Consider the following 16,719-nt stretch of genomic DNA (forward strand, 5'->3'; position numbering starts at 1 on the left):
CAAAGTGGATCTGCCAAATATACCAGAGCTCCTCCACATTCCTAACCCTGAGTCCGCTCAGATCTTCGGATTGTCAAATAATAATTGCCAGTAGCTGAGTTGCCAAAGCAAAAGTGTGTTGGGTAAAGCGTGCAACAGTGTTACCTCCCAAATGAGCAGGAAATTAATAACCTGAGAAAATATGTAACCACTGTAGTCTTACAATAGGCAATGGCCAGTCTATCCACCAGGCAGTAAGTGGGGCAGTATTAATGTATCAACTAAGAAAGGCAAGTGGTATGTTTATATGTATATGTTTATCAGGCAAGATAAATAATTGTGTAATCATTATGCAGTTAGCTTATTTTAATGACATGTTATCTTAACTCCATGACCAGTCCCTTCTCTCAGTCCCTAAGCAACTATAATTATCACACATAATTCAAACAATGTGTGGCTCACTAGTTATTTATATCTACAAACATAACATCAACAATTATAGATTAGTGCGATACCATTTACTATGTAACAGATCGTCTGTGTTTGCTGCAACTTTAGTAAGTTTTCTCCCACTAGACAAGTATCTCTACTAGACGAAACACATAGCATGCAAGTCACAGAAACTGTGTCCACAAGAGCCTTACACACTTATAATATAAATTGTTTAAATTCTAGTAATGACGGAATCAGTTGCACTGATTATATGGTCAAGGTGTTCCCAACACACTTGTAGCTATATTACTGATGTGTTATTTAGAGTTTCACATTTTATAGGGCTTAATTTGCTGATTGAATGAAAACTGTCTTTGTGGAAAATATTTATTGCTAATAGTTAATGGTTTTTGTTTTTTTTGGGTGTTCTCTACTTTTTTATGTTTGAAGTTTGTGGATAAAATAAAGTTGTCTGTCAGTCAAAAGTTTTTTATAGATTACATACTAGTACGATGGTGGTTCACTGAAGCTGTTTTGTTGATTAGACCATGAGCTGAAATGTCAGCCTACACAGGAAGTCATGTGCCCTCATACTAACCATGTAAACCACACCACATTCTTTTGAGACATAACATTACATCACATGCAGATGGAGAGAAGTACAACCCACAAGGTAAAGGTAGAGACTAAAATAGCAGATATGGATCTGATGATCCTTGAAACTGATCCAGAGAGAATAATAGCCAAACAGAGTAGCCGAGGTCAGGGACTGAAGAAGGCAGGTTAATCAATGCAACAAGCTGACAAAATTTCTGGAGAGATCAGAATGATCTAGCTAAAGTTAAGGGTTGGAGAAAACAGGGTAGTCCAGCAGGCCACAATAGCAGGCTGCACAGGCAGAAGCAAAGCTAATGTTCAATACTAATGCCTGACAGTTTACTCATAATGTTCAGTGTGGATGATCCGTATGAGATTCTAAATCTAGTTTAATAAAGAATTTGGCTTATCGTAGAAGGTCAAAAAACTCAGTAATCAGAGAAAGCTATTAAGATTAGTACTCTATAGTCTACGCAGACGCGAATTGTACCATCTTTTTTTTAAAAAAAATACGTTTCCTGGCTCTGCTGGAGAAACAGAGGGTATGGATAATATTTTTTCAAAAATCCAACACCTATATTATTTAGGACACCTGCTATGTTCTATTTCATTCTTCCCAACAAGGTCAGATTTACATCATTGATTATATCAGACCTTCTGCAGCTACTTATCTGCCAAAAGTGATGCAGTGAGCATAGGAAGATTGTGACCGAACTGACCAGTAGGAAGCAATTGGTCTGTGTAGTCACTTTCCCCTGACTATGATCTGATCCAGATGGGGCTAGAGTCACATCCGCCCGCACCACGATCACCACCGCCAGGCTACCCAGGTCTGTTATGCCCGCCTTACCCCCCCCCCCCCCCCCCATTAGGCACCACTGCCTCTAAGCCCTTCCCTATACAAAAGCCCAATCTTTTACACAGAGTATTGCTGTCATCCAACGGAATATAGTGACACTATCCGGCATGATTAGGTCTGTCCATAGATACCCCATTTCTTTTCCATGCATAGTTTAGTTTCTCACATTTCTTTAGTTAGTTCTACTTGCTGACAAAAGAAAAAAATATTTGACATGCAGACTGCACACAGGACTACTGGGCTTAATGCTAACTCTAGTCCAGGAATGTATGTTCCTACTGTACTAACACTTTCAAAACCATTATAATCCAAGCTGTCTGTGTTTTACCGTCTTCCAGCATTGATTTGTGGCATTAAGTGCAATACATACATCTGCATGTGCTGTATTGTTATGTCCAATACCTGACAATTTATGACTCATATATAAAAATAAGAATGCTGGTGGGGTTTAGATAGTTAGTATGAGGGCACATGGCTTCCTGTGCAGGCTGACATTTCAGCCCATGTTTTATAATCATTGAACCACGATTGCACTATTAGCAATAAGACCATTTTCATTAGCAAAATGAGCCCTATAAACTGTGAAAGTCTAAATAACACATCAGTAATATACTACTTCCCCTTTAACAACAATAAAAAAAGGGCTATTGCTGAGCACATGACAACAAGGGCCAATTAGGGGCACTGTATTACAGCACAACAAGTATCTAAGCATATTTATAACAGAAATGCAGATTTCTGTGTTTTATATAAAGGGTCCAAAAAGTACCAAAAGACAACGAGGCTTAAATCCTATACACAGAACAAGAGATTACCCCTGCAACTTGGTCAGTATTAAAAAAAAAACAGACATACCATGTATAAAAGAGGTCGGCAACCTGTGCCTCTCCTATTCTTGTAGAACTAAGAGGATAGCAGGTCATGCTGGGATTTGTAGCTCCACAACGTCTGGATAGCCACACTGTGCCTACTTCTCACATATAACATAATAACTTTCAATGACTCGTTGTCTGTGGCAATAGCACCATGTGGGGGGACGTAGATAGTGAACATACAGGTAATATACAATGTATCTATATACTGTGTACTGTAAAGGCTGTGCATCTCACTGCACTGAAGTACAAGTACGTGTGTGGGTCTACAAGTGCTGGTACAACAGCTCTAGAAGCTCTTCCATATTCGTATTTTAAACTGCATTTATTATAGACGATTTGAAGGGTGGGGCTTGGAGTCCCCCTGTAAGGGTTAATTAATCTGAAGTCATTAATATGAGCTCCTGTGGCATCCCTAGCAGTGTATATTAAGGAATAAGTCAGTGCACCTCTTACCTCTCTGCAGCCGCTGCATTACAGGAAAACGAAAGTGAAAGAGATGAATCAGGAGTTAAATTTGTACAAAGACAGTGAATCTGGGGGAGAGGGGAATAAGGGATCACCAAATAATACATAAGAGGATAGTAATGATGAAAAGTGGATTGCTAATTCTGAAAGAGAAGGTTAGACAGGGGAGATCATTAAACCACCAGTAAACCTAGACTATACATCTCATTATATATAAGAACTGTAAAATAACTTAATTTATTTTAAAAGGATCGAGGCTAAAAAAAATAACTCCATTTATTTATTTATGTTTAGCATTTTACAAGTGTGGAAAAACACAGTAAATAAACAAGACTGGGTATTAACATAGATAAAGTGATATGAGGACCATCTTTGCAAGTTTATAATCTATAGGAATTTGATAAACGAGGTTAAATGCCACTTATTACATATTGGTTTAGCAATAGTAAAAAGCAATGAGGAGTGTGCCTAGTGGGGCTCCGTGATCTGATCAGAGGGATTTGGAAAATAATTGTAAATTTGAGCGTAGAGTTGTGGTGATTGGGTAGAAGATCCTAGGGAGGTTAATAAGATCTATGCTCCGCCAGTCCCCTTTCTCTTTCTGTCATTTTACTACACCCACCGCCCCAGGGGTGCAGTAAGAGCCTGAGCTGGGTCTTCCTAGAGGGGGGCCGACGCCTTTTTATGCGGACCCCACTCCTTACTGAATCCAGCCCCATGCAGAACAGCCTGTAGTTGGTCTGTCATAATGGCAGGGGGACCCCTGCCTCGTGTCCCCCTCCTATAGTTCCACCCATCTCAGCTGGTTGACCTAGCGCTAGTTAGTTTTGGTGAAATTGGGGGGACCACATGCATTTTTTTCCCCAATTTTGCTGAAACCAGCGCTAGCCTGGCAGCACGAGGCACTAGCCTGCAAACACTAGGGTTAAGAGAGTAGTCTACTTTTGGGGGGAATAAATTTGATTATTTTGGGGACTGGGGCTAAGTTAAAATCACATAGAATGATTAGGTTGCCCTTCTTCAGTTTTTGAATTTCCTCACAGCTGCCCCTTAAAATTGGTATTTAACGCAAATTTGGTACATATAGAGAAAAAAACAGGATTGGTGGCAGCAAAACACTTTAAAATATATCAATACCCCTAGAATAACGATCATCAAAGTAATACATAGGGTAATGCTGTTATACGAACAGCTCAAAGATACCCTCTCAATAACAAGGACTTATAATAATAATAATAATCCACAACACATAGTAGGTAACTGACTACAATGAATTCTCAAATATACAGTGAAAAACAAACATATGTAACATTAAAACATTGCAAAAAAAAAACCAGGAGATTCCTAACCCTTCATAACCAGAGGTAACACAGACCTTTATGGCTAGAACACTTTTCACAGTTTTGTTATGTGTTGATTAAACAATGAATAGACTTTGAACAAATGTGTGCAACCAAGTGAATTTCAGGTATTATTGTGTTTGTGTTTTTTCTTCCGTTTTGTTTTGTTTTGTTTCAGGCTTTTCATTAAGTAGGATGACTTTTTTTTGTACTTAAAGCATTGTAAGGGAAAGAAAGGGATTCTTCTTATAGTTCCTTTGACCTAATTAGTGAAACCCCTTAGAAAGTTACCCCAAAATTGAATTGATAGCTACCCTAGAGTACAGAGAGGTCACCTGTTTTACCATATGTGAGGTTTAATCCTACATAGTTCAAAATGTATTTTATAGAGATGTTTAGACTCGGTTTTCCAAAATCCGAATCCCCCCAAACATCACCAATCTGGGTACTGAGCTCGGCTCGGTACTTTCCCACTTCCTCAGATCTGAATCGAGGCAAAATGTCATTGTTACATTGTCGGATCTTGCGGGTTTTGGATTCCATAAGTACCTCCCTCCCCAGGAGATCCAGCGCTATTGCTCACAGAGAAACGGGTAACAGTGTTATTGTCACTCTCCATTCTCCAGTGACATTGCTCAGTGACATTGCTCACACAGAAACGGGGGTAGCAGTGTTCTTGCCAGTCTCCAGTGACATTGCTCACACAGAAACGGGGGTAGCAGTGTTCTTGTCACTCTCCAGTCTTCAGTGCCATTGCTCATACAGAAACAGGGGTAGCAGTGTTCTTGTCAGTCTACACCGCAATTGCTCAATGCCATGGCTCACACAGAAACAGAGGTAGCAGTGTTCTTGTCACTCTCCAGTGACATTGCTCAGTGCCATTGCTCACACAGAAACAGGGGTAGCAGTGTTCTTGTCACTCTCCAGTCTCCAGTGACATTGCTCAGTGCCATTGCTCACACAGAAACAGGGGTAGCAGTGTTCTTGTCACTCTCCAGTCTCCAGTGACATTGCTCAGTGCCATTGCTCACACAGAAACAGGGGTAGCAGTGTTCTTGTCACTCTCCAGTCTCCAGTGACATTGCACAGTGCCATTGCTCACACAGAAACAGGGGTAGCAGTGTTCTTGTCACTCTCCAGTCTCCAGTGACATTGCTCAGTGCCATTGCTCACACAGAAACAGGGGTAGCAGTGTTCTTGTCACTTTCCAGTCTCCAGTGACATTGCTTACACAGAAACAGGAGAGTTTACAGAAAGTTAGTTTACAGATTGACATAATTGATATTCTTCTAAATATGTACAGAGAAAAATCTATGTTATTTTCAAAATATAAAATGAAAAAAATAAATAAAATAAAACAAGAAAATAATCACAGCTTCTGGTGCAGAGACCTCAGTTGGGGTGATTCACATCTTCCTCTTCCTGTGGGTAACACTACCGGCGATATCTGACAAACATGAATCATTTGTGTATTAAATGTATATGGCTGATACTAGACAGATCGTTACGGCATCATTAAAGGTACTATAAAAATGACAAACAACAGACAACAATCACCTTCATCGGATTCTGTGATTTCACCGGACGTATTCATCAATAAGTCGTCTTTTACCAGCAATTGTTTCTTCAGGGGCTGCGACCTGAAATATATTAATGATCTGTTAGATTTATATCTTCAAATATCCTGTTAAAATTGAATGAAACTCTGATATAAAACGCAGACATAAAGGTTACATTATAATCATTTATTACATCTACGTTTGTTGGTTTTGGGGGTCTCAGATGGAGGATGAGTGTCAGTGTCTAAACCTTGTAAAAGTTAACAATTGTGCTCTATAAAACAGTTACATTATCATTATATAATGTTTCCCAACCCCCTCCCTCCGCCACAAAAAATAATTAGTTAAATAAAAAAAAAAGTTTTGAAATATCTTTGGTGGAAAGAAGTGGAAACAAATGAATAAAATGAATATGGAATGTAGACACTGCAGTCCTATAAGAACTATTTAGTTACGTTATGCATTACCCTCAGCGGTTGATGTTTTACCTCGTGTTCGGGGCAAGATGTTTCTTTGTTGTTTTTTACCTAATGATAGTAGATAAAAATAAGCTATGTTTTTGATTGTATGGTGTCTGGGTGTGTGATGGCAAAGGGCTGAGCCGAGTACCACCTAAATGGGCATTTGTCTTAAGTGTTGAGCTAGGGGGGCAGTGACCAGTGCTGCCAAGAGGAATTTTGGGCTCCAAAACAGCAACTTCATGGGGCCCTCTATACCTAGTATCAATTAACCTATCAGGATATTTTCAGACTGTGGGAGAACATACAAACTCTACACAGATAGGGCCCTAGCGCTGTGAGACAGCACTGCTTACCACTGTGCCACATCTCAGTGGTAAAGTTCTGTTGCGAGAACTCCGTTATCTTCATGATGAGAAGCATTGCCCCATAATTTAAGTTAAAAGTAGTCACTGTTGTGTCCTCACACGTCATTGGAGAGCAGCCAGCGTGGGCCAGAGGTAGTGTGAAAAACCGTGAAGATGATGCCTGCACCAGGTAAGCTGTAAAACTGCTTTATAAGATCTTTTATTGTCCATGTTATAGCGAGAATAGATTGGTTTACTCATGGCATTGCAAGCAGGGAAATAAATTGGACTCATATTCATGTAATATGAATACTAATTATATCATGGGAAGCAGAGTAATCGATAAGCGCTCCTTATGGGGTTGGGGGAAAGGATGTGGATGCTGTCTCCATCCCAAATGCGGGAAAGCCTGCTATTTCCCAAATGGTAGTAACTTGAAAAGAACAACAACGCAAGTCCTTTACCCCCCTAATGTTTATGTTCCCATGTTTTGTAAACTTCCCTCCACTTATTTATTAAATACGTCACAATATTCTTTGTCACTGATTTCATTGTCATTGCAAAATCAGAACTGTATAGCGGAACGGAGGTATGAACGAGAGCTACTGAGAGAGAAGATGTGAGGGGTCTGTCACTCCTACGCCTGTCGCCGTCCCTGTCTCTCCTACTTAGTTATTCTCAAGCAGCGGCCAATGATGACTCAGTGTCTTCAACCATTACCATGGGAAAATGTGAAGATTAAAACCTTCTACGTCTTTCTTTCATGCTTTCTTTTTACTTTGGAGAAAAAATATTATCTTATATTTTAAATTAATTTTAGTTTATACCTCTCGGTCACAATTTAGTACCCTAGGCTGCAACCTAGTCAACCTATTGGATAATCAAGCCCTACTCGAACCTCCCACTCCCAATAAAAGTACATATAGTAATTAAGAATAGGTTTGTTTTTTTTATGAGCTGTAACAGTGTACATATAATGTGTACTAGTAGGGCCTTTATTATTATTATTATTATTATTATTATTATTATTATTATTTGTTCACTGGCTGGCTTGTTAGTATATATATAATGTTATGTTTACTAGTAGTTATTTTTTATTGTGCCAGAAATCCCCCTCCCCTCCCCTCTGCCTGTTACTATGACAGGCTGAGCACTACAATAAGAAGTGTACTTACATATTTCATCATGAACCAGCTTAAACAATATCTTGAAATGTAAAAGGAACTTCACCCCACAAGCGAGGTAACTGACTCCTCCATCGTGTTCTTTAAGTGGTCTGTTCGCTCTTCAATTTCTGAGACTTCCGATTTAAGGTTTCTGATTGCCACCCTCATTTCGGAGGTCAGTTCTGCCCTCAAGGCTGAGGGCAACTGATGCACAGATCTAATGGTGAGAGGCGCGTCCAAGTCATGATTTATGCCCCAGTCTGTCTCTTTGCGATTGGCTAGGGAATATATATTGCTTTATCGCACTGATAGAGGGTGGTGAATCTTCTCCCAGGCTTGGAGCACAGCAAGGGAAGCACACTGGGGGAGGCAGTGCTGTTATCTTAGATTTTTTTAGGTGGCATATTGTAAGATGGCCAATTACTTGAGATTTTGAGGAATTAGGACCTAAAGAAGTTGTCGAAGGTGTAGGGCCTGAGTGTTGGTGTCGATGAAGAGATTGCCACACAGGTGGGTACAGTAGATATTGAATTTGAGTGACACCGATGCAAGCAGGTATGCTCAATAGATGGTGGGAAGTCTATGTAAGTACTGTGGTGGAACTTTCCCACTAGTCAGAAGGACCGATAAGTACGTAGTCCTACTTTGTAAGGTACAGTGGCCTCTTAGGATAGTAAAGCCCAGTTGGTCAACTAGAGGGTCTTGGCTTATATTGTCTGTTAAAAGAATTTCAAAATGCAGATTAGACCTATGCCAGCAGGTGGTGCTGTTATATAACAGACAGACAAAGATATTGCAGGTATACAGAATGTGTACAGATGTCTGTGTGAAATTGATATTACCAAACTGAAGGGCCTCTGATAGGGGACAGGTCTGGCGGTCCCACACGGCCGGATGAAGCCCACACTGGGCCTGTTTCACGTATTCTGAGATATGATGCCTCTAGTATGGATTTGCGTGCGCCCAAATTCATCAAGCCACGGCAGCGCTCCCATGACAGCGTGGGAAACCCGCGTACAGTATAAATAGACCTTGCGTCTGTTTATTTCTCATTCAGCATCATGTGCTTCTCCATAGAGGAGCAAAAGCCCATTCATTTGTCATTGGTCTGTTTCTTTGCCAAGCCTGCTCCACTGGAATATTGTGGGGTCCTTTGGACTGAAGAAAAGGATGCTTTTCATGGACTATTGGAATATTATTCTTTTTGGACAGCTACAGGACCTTTGGGAATATGATTTTGTTTGGTTATGGTTACAAGCCTTATTGTATTGAAAGCTTGCAAGATTGGATCTTATACAGATGAAGAGATCCGATGGTAAGTATTTGGGGCTTTATTATTTTTAATATTATTATTATTATTAACATTTATTTATATAGCGCCACTGATACCACAGCACAGAACTCACTCACATCAGTCCCTGCCCCATTGGTGATTACAGTCTAAATTCCCTAACACACACTCACATACACACACAGACTAGGGTAAATTTGTTAGCAGCCAATAAACCTACCAGTATGTTTTTGTAGTGTGGGAGGAAACCAGAGCACCCGGAGGAAACCCACATAAACACGGGGAGAACATACAAACTCCTGACAGATAAGGCCATGGTCGGGAATTGAACTCATGACCCCAGTGTTGTAAGGCAGAAGTGCTAACCACTTAGCCACCGTGCTACCCTTAATAAAGAGATGTGGTTATAAAGACGGAGTTATGTTTTATTTAAGATTTTTTTAAGCTTTAGGGTTAATAGCATTAGGAGGGGGGGACCCCACACGGTTTTATTTGATAAATTCTATTTTTTAACACTTTAGAGAGCCAGCGGATTGCTCGGCTATAATGCTGGCCGACCCACCGGCTAAGTTACACTAGAGCTGGAGCAAGAGATACGGCAGAAAGACAGGGTTACTTCCACGGCCGTAGAGCTGGCTATGGCCGTGGCTGTGTGCGCTCGAGTTTGGAACGCCCACACTGTACACTGCCTACAACCACACGCCCCTTCCCCACCCCGCTCACTCCCCTTTATTGTAGGCTGAATAAGCCCTTTTCTGTGCATTAGAGCATGGGCAAGGGCTATGTTGATGCCAGTATCTGCCGTTTCTGAGCAGGAACAGAGTGATATTGAGCACAATACGCTCAAAACCGGCAGATACGTGTCCGAATGAATCAGGCCCACTGAGTCTCCCGACAGTCTAGTGCAGGGGTGAGTGTGGAGTGAGGTTATGGATAAGCTTCTGAGTCAAGCCTGTTTGTACCATGAGGATCCAGGTAGGGTGGGCCTGAATGCGATGGTGTCTGATGGGGTCACCAGATTGATAAAGGAGTCTATTTACTCCCTGTCCACAGTGGAAACAAAATTTGAGAGAAATATGAAGGTTAGGGAATGGATGTCCCTGATGAACTTAGATTACTAATCCAGGCCACAGGAGCTGAAACAAGATGCGACTACTCAAAATGGCTGCCGAGACACGCCCCCTTCCCCCCGAACCTCCAATTAGGTCAGTTTTTGAACGATTGACTTTGAGGTGTCGTGAGGACATCCAAGAGGAAATAGCCGAGACATTCCCACGACTATAACTAATTCATGCTGTAAAGCTTTACATGGAACATTTCTGCTTCTTTGAGGATTTATAACACTAAGCAAAATACATTATCTTTTTATATACAGGCTGTTTGGAGGACTGAAGGCCACATGCCTGAAGGAGTACTAGATGAACGCGTTGGGTACCTCCCATAACGTGGCTTTCTATGCTTCAGAAACAACCCTATGGAGAAGGTGACACTGCGTAGAGCTCTTTTCCAAACCTGATAGCTGTAACAGTTGTGATCTTCTCACGGATAGGATTGTTCCGATCAGATAAGCAAATTATGTTTCTGTGAATGTACAGGTTTTAACTTGTGTTTTTTATGAGGAATAAAAGGAATAAAAAGAACTTACTGCACATTGGGCCTGTTATTTTGGTATTTGATTGGTGTGTGGTTATATTGCAGATCCGATAGCAGACTGAATGACATTTTCAAAAGTCACCGAGAGTGGCAATTGAGGGATAAAGACTCCTACACAGCAATTTCAGATAAGCCGGCCTATTTGTGATTTTTTGTACAAGTATTACTTCAAATAGTTTATCTGAATTTTATGATCTGCTATGTGCTCTCTTTTCTGGTTTATATGTTTTTTGTAGGTCTATTTGTTGGTAGAGGACCTTGTGAAAGAAGCAGCCGACTCCTCTTTGTATACAATTTAATAGAACTGGTGACTACTTAGCAGTATTTTGTCTTTATTTAAGTGGTACGTGTGCACAATTGGGTTTGAACAACAAATCTATGCTTTCCAGTGCACTGCACATGCAGGAGCCAGCAAGCCGCAGGTTGGTAGAGGTCAGAATTATCTCTTACCTCGCTAAACAAACTTCTGAACATGCTGAGATACTATGTAATGGTATATTTCTACCACCCCATCTTTTAAGAATATAGAGCAGAAGTGATGTGATGTCCTTCTACGAAATGCTACAGTCTTCCGGGTAAGTTTACAATAATATAATCTACAGTCCTATATTGCCATCCAGCAAGGTCAAACAGCTGATGAAACTCAGCACACAGCTGCTTTTTAGATTTCCATCCCATGAAAATGAGCAGAGACTGTTGGTTTTAAGTTCGCCATATGCTATCCAGTCATTTGACACAGTTTAATGATATACTTTAATGATACATTTTTTACTTTGAACTCCAAAGTCTTGTGATGCTGGGCAACGCTTTGGTTTTTTCGCTGCTTTACTTAATCTTCTACAGGGTCTTCTTCAGGAAATCCACAAGCAAATGATGAGGAAATCCAAAATCCAACTGGACTACTAAATAACCCTAAAGGAAAGAATAAAATAATTTCATGTGATATAAGTACATTGAGCCACGGAGGTTATAGGTTATGTGATGTATTGTGCATTGCGAGTGCCGCTAACTTGAACTTATTAGGCCACGCCCACTTGCAGTAAAGCTCCAATCACAATCCAGTATAATACTTGGACGTCCACTTCCTCTTTAAATGTGCATACCCCATGTATAGTATATAGGTTGCCCCAACCCCCATCTGCTCTAGGAACCGTTACCTGAAGTACCAGCTAGGACTGAACTGCGCTAAATTTCCCTGCAGAGCTATGGCTGGAGTGTGTCCTTTATTGCAAGTTGGCTCTCAGGTCCAGGTAACAGTGAGGGGGACCTTTCTATGTCCTATATGTGAGGTTATATTGAAGTAGGTGGCGCTGTGGAGCGTAAACATCCCCATTAAGAAAATATTGGTTCCATCCAAAGCACCATGTATGAAATTTTCTTTACCTCGTGTGGTATTATTTCAGGATTTATAATTTCAAATAAATTAAGTCCTTTACTGTTCATCAATGATGTCAGAGCTGGCTCCAAACCTGCAAAGAAAATCAGTGTTTTAATTGTAAAATAATGACCTGTAATATAGAGAATCAATGTAAGCGCAGATCTGATTCCTGGCCACCTCAGCCACTAACTTAACTGAAACCTTTCCCACAGAAGCGGACACTGTTTGGATGTTATTGTACTTCTCCCTATTGTATAAATTGCTTAACCCAGGGTTTCCCAAACCCAGTCTTCAGGGCTCCCCAACAGTGCAGGTTTTCTGGATCACATGTGATATAATTAGGACCACCTGTGGATCTGTTACAATGTGTCAGTCAGTAATGCATACACCTGTGCTCCAGCAAGGAGATATGGAAAACCTGCACTGTTAGGGAGCCCTGAGGACTGGGTTTGGGAAACCCTGGCTTAGCCTGATCTCCATGAGCACTGCGAATTGTAGTGCCACAGCTCCCCCTCAGTTGCCACTTGACCTCCCCTCTGGCGAGTAGGATTTATTTGTTCTCCTGCAACTTTTACTAAACATCCTAATTTACCTTTCTTCTCTGTTTCTCAGCAAATGTGGTCTAAACAGGACACCTAACTTACAGCTACTGCAGATGTGCTGTGCATATTATTGTGCCTTAAGTATGCACACATGCACGCCTCCATGGCATTTTTTTAAATGTATCCTTCATTACCATCATCATCACCATTTATTTATATAGCGCCACTGATTCCATAGCGCTGTACAGAGAACTCACTCAAATCAGTTCCTGCTCCATTGGAGCTTACAATCTATATTCCCTAACATACACAGACACACACACACAGACAGAGAGAGAGACTAGGATCCATTTTGATAGCCAATAACCTACTAGTATGTTTTTGGATTGTGGGAGGAAACCCACACAAACACGGGGAGAACATACAAACTCCACACAGATAAGGCTATGGTCAGGAATTGAACTCATGACCCCAGTGCTATGAGGCAGAAGTACTAACCACTAAGCCACTGTGCTGCCCCTTGCAGCCTATTTGCAGTTATGAGGTCTGTGATAGGAATATTCATGCAGAAAAAAGTAAAAATGTCCTTTAAGGTTCTGCCTACTAACACTTTTGGTCCATTAGTTAATTTTTTTCTTTTTTTGTCCTACATTACCAACTTTTTACCGCTCCAGTGGCTGACGTATTTACATGCTACACCACTTATTTATATGCCCCCAAGAGCGGGGGGCAGGTACAAAGTACCTGGGCCTGATCTCCCCTGGGGAGCCAATAGTGGCTAGTTGGGGGGAGGATGGGGCTCCACCCGTGGCCCCATCAGAACTGGACTTTGGGTGCTGGGAAAGTGTCTGCACAGACCGATAGCTTCCTATTGGTCTGTGGGGACACGCCTATCTAGACTGCAGACACAGGACAGGCTTTTGTCGAAGCTGCGGGCAGCCTGGACGTGGTCACATCCCCTAGTCTGTGCGGACAGCAGCGGCTATTGTAGAGGCTGCACACTTAGGGCATTAAAACCAGCTGCACTGGAGATGGGAATCCTCTTGTCAGACCTAAATACAATGGTAGGTGGGATTACTGCTGCATGATCCAGTGCTTTGTTTGCAGTTTGGGGATAGCAGATCATGCCCTACTCCCCAACAAAGCATGTTCTATTTTTATGCCCTCCCTGTCACTAACATAATACACATACTCACGTTTTATAACAACTGGAATCCCAAACTCAGACACCGTCCTTTGCAGAAATTGCTTCACCGATTCCTCGCTCTGTAGAAAAGTCTGCGTTATAAGGTCTGAATTATTTTACACATGCTACATGTTTCCTGGACAGTAACTAACAGCTTCCTATTCCTGTGCTGAGAGCTAGAACCTAATACAAGTATGATTGTATATAAGTGTGGCATATTCTCTAGTCATGTCTGAAGTGTGAAGGGTCAGGGTCATGGTGTCCGATACTATTGAAGGCTTCTCCACCATTGATTTCTTTTGCATTTTCTGACGCATGGTCAAGAAATACTTCATCATCACGAAGCTGAGAGTCACACTAAACAGCGGATTTAGCTTCACCTTTCGTATACATTTTAATTGTTTTAACCTTTACATTTACAGTGTGTTATTTGTAGTAACAAACAATAATACTTGTTTGAAGCTGCACTTTATAGGTCTGGTTTGTGTGCTTTGTTTCTTGTGTACTTACCAGAGAAACGGACAAGGAGCTTCTAAAGTCTTTAATGTGAACTCTGATAGGGAGAAATAAATAATAGTGTTATTACGTGTGGATTCTCTGGCAAATAGTTCATAAAACGGTAACTCCATTAAATCCTCGTTGTAAAATAACAAGCAGGTACAGATTGATGTGTTACCTATCACTCAAACTCACATGGAATCAGTTGGGTGTAACATAAGTTTCTTGTCTGCATAGGAGGCGTGGATTGTGGTAACAGTTTCCTGCAATAGAATTAAATATGGACGATGTTTTCATTACATAAAGCAGAATTTAACACATTATTGTGTTTCTAAAAAAAAAATCTCATTTAGATCTATGTTTCTTTCTTTCATTTTTGTTTCATACAGAGGTGCGTTTGACACCACTGATCTCCTGCACTTACTTGATAGTAGCCTGACCTCACTTCTCTGTGCTGTTGGAGTAACCTGTTCCATCAGCTATACATCTCTCAGTCTGTGGCGTTCCGCTTACCTCCATTCCCCTCCTTACATCATGACACTGACTGGTCACGTGCTTGGCCGTTGACTGGTGGCCATGCATTGTTTAATTGTTTTAAGCTTAACATGAGGACATTTCCATTCTGTGTGGGTCCAATACTGAACCACAATATACCCCAAGGAACAGAGTAGGGGCGTCCTGCCTAATCGGCTCATCAAGCAACTCTACAACCGCTTTGGATGGTAGGAAAAGTAAGTCAGCATCTGTTTTATGGCAGTATTGTATGTGAGAAGGTGGAGAACCCAGATAACCCAGATAGAGCAGCCAGAGCCGTAACTTAGAAATCTAGTGCCTGGGGCGAGAAATACAAATGCCGCCCCCCTAGCCCTCAATTTTAACCAAGTTAGCCTAAACTATTCCTAAACTGCATCCCCCTTCAGCGTTGCGCCCTGGGCGCTCGCCCCCTATCGCACAGCCCTAGTTACGACCCTGAGAGCAGCAGTCTGTCTAGTTGTATAGGACAAGGCCACAAAATTCAGGGTTCATGTGTCTAGAGCAGAGGTGTCCAAGTTCAGTCCTCAAGGGCTATCAACAGGTCATGTTTTTAGGATTTCTGTCTATAGAAACAGGTGGGATAATTACTGACCCAGCCCAATAGATTATCTCACCTGTGCATGATTAAAGAAATCCTGAAAACATGACCTGTTCATAGCCCTTGAGGACTGAACTTGGACACCTCTCGTCTAGAGTAATCCTTGTAGATAAGAAACCATGACTCTACACCTCATGGTCTGAACTCCACCTTCTATAACAGCAGCAAGAACCATTGTTATGCCATGAAATTACTCTCTTACTACTGGGCACTGTTATAAGACAGTTCAAATAAATCCGATATTTATTACAGATTATATATGTGAATTAGCTGTGCAGCCCACTGTTCAGTTTTTATTTCTAATTATTTGTGCATTACCCTTTAATTATTGTTAAGTATGATGTTGATATTCGAAGTTGGGAACATTTATGTAATATTAAAATATTAATAATAATTATTTTTTTTAGTTGGGAGTATACAAGTAGAGAGTTGATTTGTAAAGAGAATAATTTCGATTCACCCTAAATTACTTGGCAACTCAGGTATGTGGACCCAACCCATAAATTAACATCCTCCTCCTATCAAACAATTTTTACTGAAACCTTTTATGGCCACTTTTAATGGAAATATTTTTTAAATTGGGCTTAATAAAAATTGTCAAGAGTTTCATATACTGTATATTAGTAATGGTAATGAGTCGAATTCAGGATTCTGTGATTTGGCTGAGATCCAGAGCCGTAACTAGGGTGGTGCGGGCCTTTCACTCAAGATGTGCCTTTGACTTCCTGTCTGTGGAACGCATATGCGTTCCACTGCGGAAGTCAAAGGCACATCTTGAGTGAAAGGCTCCGCTGCGTCCTGTCTGCACTCTCCTCCAGGTTTGCTGTTTGTCCCCTCCCGTGTCTCCACATCGTCTATTAGAAATATATTCCATGTATCTATTAGGTGCTTCTGTAAAATACATCTTAAAATGTTGCATGATTCCCTTTGGCTTCTAATTATGTCTGCCTTCTCTACTAATC

At 41.0% G+C, this 16,719-nt stretch overlaps 1 protein-coding gene across 1 annotated transcript in view; it reads right to left on the reverse strand.

The window, feature by feature from the left end:
• Positions 1-11,340: 11,340 nt before the first annotated feature.
• The window catches only part of CETP (cholesteryl ester transfer protein), a 29,132-nt gene continuing 23,753 nt past the window's right edge, over positions 11,341-16,719 (reverse strand). The window contains exons 12-16 of the mRNA XM_075188971.1: positions 14,821-14,888; positions 14,638-14,680; positions 14,138-14,207; positions 12,405-12,490; positions 11,341-11,933 (exon numbers count right to left, since the gene is read on the reverse strand). Coding sequence (XP_075045072.1) covers positions 11,859-11,933; positions 12,405-12,490; positions 14,138-14,207; positions 14,638-14,680; positions 14,821-14,888 — 342 coding nt within the window. The 3' untranslated portion in view covers positions 11,341-11,858. The remainder of the gene's footprint in view (positions 11,934-12,404; positions 12,491-14,137; positions 14,208-14,637; positions 14,681-14,820; positions 14,889-16,719) is intronic.

This window comes from Mixophyes fleayi, chromosome 10 (genome assembly GCF_038048845.1).
Source record: "Mixophyes fleayi isolate aMixFle1 chromosome 10, aMixFle1.hap1, whole genome shotgun sequence".
Lineage (NCBI taxonomy): Eukaryota > Metazoa > Chordata > Amphibia > Anura > Limnodynastidae > Mixophyes > Mixophyes fleayi.